This window comes from Solanum dulcamara, chromosome 7 (genome assembly GCF_947179165.1).
Source record: "Solanum dulcamara chromosome 7, daSolDulc1.2, whole genome shotgun sequence".
Classification (NCBI taxonomy): domain Eukaryota; kingdom Viridiplantae; phylum Streptophyta; class Magnoliopsida; order Solanales; family Solanaceae; genus Solanum; species Solanum dulcamara.
In genome coordinates this window covers 53,254,199-53,264,654 of record NC_077243.1, presented here as the reverse complement: position 1 = coordinate 53,264,654, position 10,456 = coordinate 53,254,199, and the positions used below count along the sequence as shown (strand labels likewise).

Below are 10,456 nucleotides of genomic sequence, written 5' to 3'. Positions count from 1 at the left end.
ATGTTTGGTTGTTCCGTAGCATCTAGACTTCCTATATCTATGGTCTTATCCCTGTTTTTCCTTACTCTCAGACAGTGTAGTTCTTGTTTCATGTTTTGAGATCTTAGAGGCTTGTAATTGTGTTGTCAGGCTTTGGAAAGTTTATATACCATTTTTTCAGGTTTCACACTTGTTTTAAGAAATAATTTATTCGAGACTTACTTCCATTTCTTAATTATTTGATTTCGTGTGATCTATCAAATTAATTGGTTAATGGAAGATTGACTTACCTCTCAGTAGGATATAGATAGGTGTCAAATTTTGGATGGTGACATCTAGAGATATCCTCTCACACTCAAGAGGCAAAGTTGAGCCCGTGAAGCCGCAAAGGATTTTTCATAGCCAGCAGCATAAAAATTACAATGGTGGCCAGATCAGCTTGAACGCGCTTCAACTCTTTCATCAGACCTTAATTGTGGGAACTCCTTCGATCACTTAGCAATGCGTGGAAATTATTTACTATTTATCCGTTATTCTCAACTTGACAAGAGTTAAACACAAGGCGTAGCTCATGTTGAGGTGGTCGTATTAAATTGGGGAGACAAACAAGTGAAGCTGAAATACTCGACTTTAGCACTTTATATTAAAAAGATACATTGTACTGTGGACAACCCAGAGTCAATGCATGATTGCTTTCCAATCTGTCTACTTTTTTACTTTAGAATCAGCATGAGACTTCCAAATCTGCCTGTCATCATACCTTTTCTTATAACAATATTCTTTAATCCTTGAAGGGACTAGTTCCACCAAAAAGGTGTAATGTCGATAAAGTAATCATAAGAATTACACTGCCTGTGTCTCTTTTTTGCACTTGAAAGCATACAAAGCCAGTGCTAGTAAATGTGCTTTGTTTCGGCACTGACGCCTCCCTTATCAGAGCGAGATGCAGCCCATTTTATAGATTCAACGATGAAAACTAACGGTTTCTAAATTTTGGACCCTGCTTCCTTTCATATGATGATTCTTGGAAATGCAATTGTTGAATCAATATAACTACTAATAGCAATCAAACGGTAAGCAGAAAAACTATATATTGTTGCCCACCTGAAACATAGAGAGTATGTTGTAGTATCAGTATTAGTATGCGTGTTAATACTAATTGGGAATGTATTACAGGATCTAGAGCATGAAAACAGGATTCTGGTTTATCATACTGAAAACTACGTTATCTTCCTAGCACAAATAAAAACTCCTTACTATACAACAATTATGTTATCAAAACAATTTACAAGAAAAGAAAAAAAATGAGAGGAAAGAAACAAGAAAATTTTGATGAACCTTAATCGCAACAAATTGGACATCGTATAAGTCCATTCTCATTACAATCCGGGCATCTTTGGAAGCCATATTCATCTTCCTCAAGTTCCAATTCGCCGTATTCTGCTTCATAGTAGATTTTACAACTCCCCGAACATGTCTCACATGGAATAAACCTAATATCTCCACAGGCCTCACAAACTCCATTTCCAACAACACTACCACCATCCTCTATTCGTTCGCAATTTTCTACTAAATTCTCGAGCTTCCCATCCTCGTTCATTCTCCCTATTTCATCAGCCCCACCAACGTACTTTTTCCCCATGAACACCCTTGGTAATCCCCTTCCAGCATATTCATTTCCCAATAATTCTTTCAACTCCTCCTTGAATCCTGAATGCATTGAAACATCTCTCTCGTCAACCTTAACGCCTAGTCCCTTCAGAATCACACGAACGTGACAGCAATCCTCGTATGTTTTCCTCACCCCTCTTAGGCTCGTGAAGTAAATAACCAATTTGTCTTTCTCATGAGGCACCACCAATTTATACTCTGTTATCACTTCAACATTTTCCCTGTTTGAATTGCTTACTGACTCAGCCTCATCATCCGATCCCTGCGTGTTTTCGATGACTAATGGCTTTAGATGAAAAGGGTTAGCTGGTGGAAGCTCTTCAAGTGCTTTTCTGAATGTGGAAATCACTTCAGGATCAAAATCAGACACTATAGATGTGCCATTTGAATGTAAGCTAGATTCATTATCAGCCATTTTTGGCGACTCATCGGCATTTTCATTAGTATTGGGAGAAACAGGGAAAGAGAAACTATGTTCGTGATGATGGGCTGAAGGTTTAAGAGGAGTAATATCTTCAAGACCTTCCATTAATTCCCAGGCATTAATAGTTTCTGGCTCACCTGGTGGGGTTCTAACTGGTGTCATAGGAACTACTACTACTTTTGGGATTTTGTCATTGATCATTTGTGACCATGTTCTTGCCTCAATCAACAATTCATCTTTTTCCGCATTGTAGTCATCGATTTCGAATGCAAAGTGATCATTTCTGAGACTTTGGCTCAGGTTCATTGAATCAAGTTTCAATGATCCTAATGTGGATGATGTGAGATTCACCATATGTTGTTGTTGTTGTTCACTGTCGTCATTAATATCTTTCTTTTTCGGTATGTACATTGAGCAACTTCTGCGTACAGGGGAATATGGCGTGTGGCAATTTTGGCATACTTTTGGCTTTGAAGTTGCACAACCCATATTGATTTGATGGAAGAAAATGAAGAAAGAAGGGAATCAAATAAGAATTTATGCGGGAATGAAGGAATTATGGATTATGATGTTGAAGAATAAAGGGAAATAAGAATAGGAATATAATTGTATTGTACCCCTTGTTATATTTATTAGGAAAAAAAATATCACAATAGAGGGATCGGAAGCTTTTGCTCTGTGAGAAAAAGGGTACTAAAAATGTGCATTAATGAATTGGTTTACAAAAGGAAAAAAAAGGTACTATTAACAGTTTTATCATAATTGACGAGACGACAAGAATGTGAACAAGAAGACAATTACCTTAAAACAAAGAGAATTACAGTTTGAGATTGATAAGAATATGAATAAGATTATGAAGAATACAAAAGAAAATTTAGGGAGAGAGAAGGAACAAGGATAAGAGAAACATGAGCAGCTAATTATCTGTAATTCTTTTTTCCTTCCTTGAGGACATTCTCTCTCGCTTTCTCTATGTAAGATATAATTGGTGGGGTTTCCCTGTGTAGGAAAAGATGGGAAATGGACAAAAACAAAAAAGACCCTATCAGTAGGTAGAAGGGGAATGAGTGGTGAAAAATAAATCAACTTTTTGAGTGAATTAAGAGAGTTGGAAACTCATCAAAATGAGCTTCCGGGTGGATTTTGGGCAAATCAAAATCAATTGTCCCAACCCTCTTTTGAGTGAGACCAGGAGAAATGGATGGCTGGAGCCGCTCACTAGTATCACTCTACACATTCAATTTTTATGGCACTATCCATTATTGTTGGTTTATCTTGAATAGACATTTCAAATATCTTATAAATTATTGAAATATTTATAAAGAAATTAAGATATAAATTTATTAAATTTTTTGGAGATCAAATAAATATTAAGAAGGTGCAAACCATGTAACCCTCTACCCATAGAGAAAAATCAATAAATTAAGAAAAAGAATTATACCCACATTATTTATCAGTAAAAAATTCTTGTTTATTCATATTTTGTTTATAGTTGGGCTTATTTCTTATTCATTAAAATTTGACGCAAACAATCACTATTTATGAGTTCCTAATTAACATGAAAAGATACAAACTAATGTGTTTTAAAAAAATTTAAAAAAAAACTTATACATTTATGTGGTTATAAAGAATTTTATTAACGGCAAAAGAAGAATTTTAAGGTTAAATTATTTTTAATTATAAAAACATAGACATTTTTCTACAATAGACTAAAAAAAAAGAACATCCCATAAATTAGAAAACAGAGGATATAAGAAATACATTTTCTAAACTTACATATAAAAAATTAATGAATATCGTAATATCGTACACACACCAAAAGAACAGAAAAAGGTAGAGAAGCTTCAAACTATAAGTGAGCAAAGACACTCATTGTCAGACACATGGAGCAGGAGGAAGAAATGATATCAGGTAACAGTGGATTATTCCACTAAAGCTGCTTTTGACTCAAAGGTTTAAACAATTGGGATGCAGCACAAGAAAAAGAAGCCACTTTTTGGGTCCTCGAGGAGCAAGAGTTGGACTAGAGATAGATCAATTTACAGGTGTACTTTTTTTTTCCAAGTGTACTTCAATATCAAACTTAATGACAAGTCATTGGTCCAAAAATGAGCAGTGGTGTTTCTATTTTCACCCTTTTGCTATTATGTGTATGGATTTATTGATCTTTGTCACTAATTGAATGTTTTTCTACTAGACTTGTGATGATGATAGACCATCTAATAATTAAGTAAATATAATGGTCATTTCTTTCCCTATGGAGACATTAATAAAGCTAGTACTAAGCAGTAAACAAAGAATTTAGAATAATCATCCATAAACAAACATAATATCGATGGCCTGAGCAACTCAAAACGGGTAATGTCCAAAGATCACTATGTATAATATTAAATGACATAAGAGTGCTAGAATTCGAAGAAAAAAATGGCAACTTAACATGTTTTCCAAGAGGATAAGAATGACAAATACGAACATCTCTACTTGGATTACAATCAATCAATTTAATCTTCCTAAGGGATTTCAACACAGGTGCTCCCGGGTGACCCAAACGAACATGCCAAAGAGATGGTGCCAAAGCAGCAAAACTAGATGGTGAAGTGAATTGATTGGTGATCGGATAAAGCTCTCCCTGATTGTTACACCTCATTACCAGTCTCCCCTTCTGAAAATCCTTCAAAGAAAATTCAAAGGGATCAAAATTAACAAAGACAAAGTTATCAGTAGTAAATTTGCGGACGGACACCAAATTTTTAACTAGGTGAGGGGCATGAAGGACATTGTTTAAGTGCAAGAGAGGACACGGGGAAGACAAATCCGTGTGACCATAGCCATGAATTGAAATTGATTGACCATTACTAATAATTGTACCATGTTTATTGCTCTTATTAAATTAAGACGTGAGGCTACCTTGCGTGGATGTCATGTGAGAAGTGGCACTGGTGTCCATGTACCGATTTGCATCTGGAGGAGTAATCCCAAGAGTATGCATGGCGGCTTCAATGTCCGTAGGAGTAGGGGCTGTCGTGTAGGCCTGTTGAGGTCGAGGGCCAAGAACACCCGCTCGTGGTGGCTGCTGTTGTTCATAATTAGGTCGGGACCAAGAAGTTGAAGGATATGGACACGATGGTATAGCCCAAGAACCCCATGATGCCATCCATGGACATTGCTGCCCGCCAGTCCATGGAGAATAGGGCAGAGGATTCTGCCCCGTAGACTGCTGCCCAGTGCCGCGGCTGTTGCCGCCTCCTAGCTGACCACCATGGTCTGTATTACCATCGCTGCTGGTAGCTTCTTTGCCGCCTCCACGACTACGATTGTTGCCGCGATATGTTCCCCCATTATTGCTCCGATTGTGGTTCTTCTTTCCACTATTAGAATTGTGGTTAGAAGAGGAATTATCAGGAACATCAGGAGGACCCTTGGACGAGCGAGCAACTAATGCAGCAGAGGAGCTTTGGGCCGCTTTCTTAGCACGGCCAACCTCCTCAAGAGTGAGCATCGAACGAGCTTGATAAAATTAAGGCAACGGGTCACGTTGACGAATAAGAGTAGCCACACCTTGATAGGGCTCGGTAAGGCTAGAGACTAGTTAAAGAACTAGTCGATCGTTAGCGACTGGGGAGCTGACATTCTTGAGTTGATCTGCCAGAGATTTGAGATGTTGACAATAGGCAGAGACATTCGAAAAATATGTCATGTCGACATGAGTGAAGTCGTACTCAAGGGTGACAGCATGAGAGTATTTGTTATCCTTGAATATGTCACGGAAGCGATTTCAAGCCTCCATCACCATGGTGTCGGGTTCAAGAATTTTATGCAAAAGATCATGAGAGATAGTAGCGTAGAGCCATTGGAGAATGGTGGCATCCAAGGTGGACCACAGTTCTTTGTCCTCCTCTTATTGAGGCCGTTTCTTCGTGCCCGCTGCCGGAGGAATAATCTTATGAATCACCCGATGGGATCTTGCATTAATCTTAAAGAGTTCCACCCATGTGGAATATTGTACGTTCTCCATTTCAAAAGTGATTGGAACATGATTCTTGATGTTGGATACAGCAAGAGTAGGATGAAAGGAAGATTTGAAGTTAGACATGGTGATAGAGAAGAGAGGAAGAGGGAGAGGATGGGGGCGGCGGTAGCAGGAATCCAAGAAGAAGAAGAAGGTCGGATCGTGCCCTAGAGCTCTGATACCATGAAAGAGATTAATCCATTAATTTATTTCATTAACCTCAATAGTTTATATACACAAATACAAGAGTATAATTAAGTTATAATTAAGGAAACTAAATATCTCGATATTAGAAACTAAATAAACTAAATATCTTTATATTAGGAACTAAATATATAAATATGTTACAATCTGTCAGAATATATTTTTCATATATTCTAACAACATCAATATATATAACAGGAGAGGTAAAATGCCTACGTGTCAGCACCACAAAAACATAATTTATGAATTACTAAAAATTAATTAAAATATAAAATTAGGGAGTTTTAAAACTTCACATTATACTCCTACTTCTAAACAAATTGAAGAAATTTTAAATTAAAAAATTACTGCATGAAAAGAGTTACAGTTTTAAAAGATAAGTTGGTGTTTTTAACCTTACAATAACAATAATAACAATAATAATAATAATAATAATAATAATAATAATAATAATAATAATAATAATAATAATAATAATAATAATAATAATAATAATAATAATAATAATAATAATAATGTTTTGCTTTTCTTTTTTAAAAGTAGTTACAATTTTAAAAGACAAGTTAGAGCTTACAACTTACATGACAGTTTAAGGATATTTCCACATTAAAATAGAAACACGCATTATCTATTTCCCAATATTTTAGGCCTTCTTTTTAATATTTCCACATAATACTCAATTATTATGTCTAAAATATAATTAGCAGTTACAACTTTTAATATAAAAAAATAATAAAAAAAAGGAATCACAAACAACACAACGTTCTCCGGTAATCATATCTAATCAAATTCTTCCCCTTCTTCAACAATGCAACAATAGGATATTTTAATAATTAACAAAGTAAAACAATTCAACCCACCAACATACATTCAAGGACAAGAAGAAATCAACAAAGAGAGAGTTTAATCATCTGTAAGAATTTTTTTCCAATTCATTAAGTTTCAACGTATACAAAGTTCTGTTTCTATTCTGCAATAATTGTTTATTCCTTTGTACTGAGTAGTCAAAATCACTATATCAAGATATTATAATCAAAATCATATGAAAATGATGGTGCCAGTATCCTCTTAACTCCTTCTCTTTAATATACTCTGTTTGTTTTTCAAATCAAAATACGGAATAGGAAATCAAATTCCGAAGACTCTAATAGATCAATGTTTGCTTCAATTATCTCCAAAAATATATATATAATTTAATTATGTAAAAATCTGTCAAAAATAAAAACTAACCGAAGAAGACTTAAAAATTACCACAACTCCAACTGTTCTCATTTTCTCTCCTTATCTTATGGGTGATGAAATTCTTACTCATAAAATCTTCAAATCTCAACGAAAATCACAATAACTAAAAGGTCTCATATTATTAGGGCAATATATTTAATTTTGTTAATTGCTTTTTTCCTTTTTATCATATGCAGATTTTTTTGGTTCAAAAATCATGCATTATTTTTATTTTTTGTACTGCTTGAATTTTGAATATTGGAAGTGACGATAGCAACAAAAATAAATTAAATTAAAAATTTCATGACAAAATATAAATAAAAATAATATAATTTTAAAAAAAGAAGAAAACATTATTAAAGGGATAGTTAAAAAAAAAACAGATAAAGATTAAAAAAACAACAACTAACTTAAAACAATCCTAAAATCTCTCACCCCTAACTACGCTAATCTCTCAAAACTCAATTATATATTTTAATCTTATACGTATAGAATAGAAAATGCAAAAGTGTCACATATCAGCATCACAAAAACAAAATGAAAAATATCATCGACAGAAATATTTTCTAATTATCATTTATAAAAAGAATAAATTTAAAATACTTTTTATGAGTATTCATCAAATTATATATTTTAATATACATGCAAACTTAGGATAAGAAGCATTTCCTATGATATTTTTAATTTTAATATATATGCAAACTTAGGATAAAAAGCATTTTCTATTAAATTTTTTAATTATCATATAAACTGAATTGTCATCATATAAAATCATAGTATTAGAGCCTTTTACCCCTTATAAATAATAAATAAATAATAATTAAAGCTAACGATGAATTGTACATACAAATAAAAGATATTTGAATTTTTTTATAAATGTATATGATTTATCTTACTATACTAGAAATCACATTTGATGATGGGAGAAAATGGATGAGTTTCTTTTTAAAAATTAAGCTTTAGATTATTGAGAATTCATATAGCCAAACTTAATTTGTGGTGTAGATATTATTTCTTTAGCAATCTAACATGATGAGAAGATCCCTGTAAAATGGATGATGACTTGCAAAGTGCTATTGTAGATTTTTATTCTTATCATTTTTATCTCTCCAGACGTAATTAAATCTAAGATAATAATTGATATTAATGCTTTCAAAATTTTGAATTAGAATTGATTTGAAATGAATTGTCATATATATCTTTACGTTAACATAATAACATGTTGGTGGTGTTTATAACTTTTAAACTTTATCTAATTAATATTAAAAATAATATATTAATTATTTTTATAAAATTAGTTTAAAAAATTTAAAACTGAATCCTAATATTATCTGCGACTGTTAAGTCAACGTATTACTAAAGAATAAAATCTACAGCATATCTAAAAAAGGCTAAACAAATCTAAAAGTCCATAAAGTAAAAAGAAGAGACTTATAGTATATCAAAGGAATAGAAGATGATCCCTTTTTTTCTATCTTTCAAATTTTTCTCTGCATTGAAAATAGTTTGTTTTATGTGGTATATATTAATTTGATTATAGTATTTTTTTATATATAATGATCACTGAAATTTATTTTATTTGTGCATTCTTATTTTATAAAATTATATTTGATTAAATGAAAATCATCTATTTTGTAGGATTGAATAGAGAGGAGTGGACTAAAGAGTTTGCATGCTTTGTAAATTATATTTAGATTTTAGCTAAAAGTAGAATTAATATTCTTAATACTAGGTTTTAGATTAATCTATGAATTTAAAATTTAATTAATTAACACAAATATCATTTCAATACATGCCAATATGCTATTAATCTTCGTTATACTAAAAGAAGGAGAAGTTGTTAGAATAATGTTTGGTGTCTTTGAAAAACATATCCTCATTGCACATATATTAAGGTAAAATTTTGTTAGCATTAAGCGTATGTATAAAATCAAAACATTATATATGATTATACATGCACTTTTGTTACTCAATAATAATTTGTATTAGTTATTTTTAAGTTTAAAAATTATTATATTTTAAAATATTTGTGCAACGCGTGAGTACGTATACTAGTGCCACGTGTCAGCACCACAAAAATCATTGAATTTTTACTTTTAAAAAAATTATATTATTAAATATTACTAACATGTATTTTTCAAACAAGGACAAGTGTCAACACCAAAAATGTTCTCAAATTATCAGTTTTAATTTTTTAAAAGAAATATTACGAATATGTATTTGGTAAAATAGGCAAAATACAATTTAAAATTTAAATAGGTAGTTTTAAAACTTTCCATTACACAACTTCTAAACAATATCTACTGTATACGTATCCTAACATATTTAAATTATTAAATAAATTATTATTATTATTATATTTATAATATAATTAAAAGTGCAGAATCATCCCCCCCTCCCCCAAAAAAAAACAAAAAAAAAACCTTCCTCTCACGTTTGTTTGCAGCCATAATCATTAAAATGTATAGTAGTAATTTATAAGATAAAATTAATAACTACCATTTGTTTTGTGATTTTTAAAATTAATAACTACCATTTATGATTTTGATTCATTTGAAAAATAAATAAATAAAATAATTCTAAAAATTATTATTGACAAATTTAAATATTATAATGAACTAAGCTTATATTGATTTGTCTTCATAAGTATTTTATTAAATACATGTCGAGGTACTAAATATGTTAAAAACTTTATAATATCATTTTATGATAAGTTAAATCTTGAAATTACTCAACAAGCAGACTATGAGCCCGTTTGGATGGGCTTAAAAAAGTAACTTTTATGTATGAAATGCTTTCAGAACTTTGAAGTGCTGAAAGTTATTTTTATAAATAAGCAATTGAGTGTTTGGATAAAAATGCTTATGATGTGAATTTTAGGGTTAAAAGAATAAAAAAAGGTAGTTTGGGAATTTAGTTATAATATAAGGGATATAAAAGTAATTTCC

General features: G+C 31.7%; 2 protein-coding genes across 2 annotated transcripts; both read right to left on the bottom strand.

The window, feature by feature from the left end:
* Window positions 1–1,080: 1,080 nt before the first annotated feature.
* Window positions 1,081–3,027, bottom strand: LOC129895350 (uncharacterized protein At3g28850-like). Its single transcript, XM_055971063.1, has one exon. It carries the CDS (start codon window positions 2,561–2,563, stop codon window positions 1,319–1,321), a length of 1,245 nt encoding a protein of 414 aa, XP_055827038.1. The 5' UTR covers window positions 2,564–3,027; the 3' UTR covers window positions 1,081–1,318.
* Window positions 3,028–4,710: 1,683 nt separating this feature from the next.
* On the bottom strand, window positions 4,711–5,573 carry LOC129894749 (uncharacterized). Its single transcript, XM_055970401.1, has 2 exons — window positions 4,982–5,573; window positions 4,711–4,745 (listed from the first exon to the last, which is right to left on the bottom strand). The coding sequence occupies exons 1-2, from the start codon at window positions 5,571–5,573 to the stop codon at window positions 4,711–4,713; spliced, it is 627 nt and encodes a 208-aa protein (XP_055826376.1).
* Between the last annotated feature and the right edge of the window lie 4,883 nt (window positions 5,574–10,456).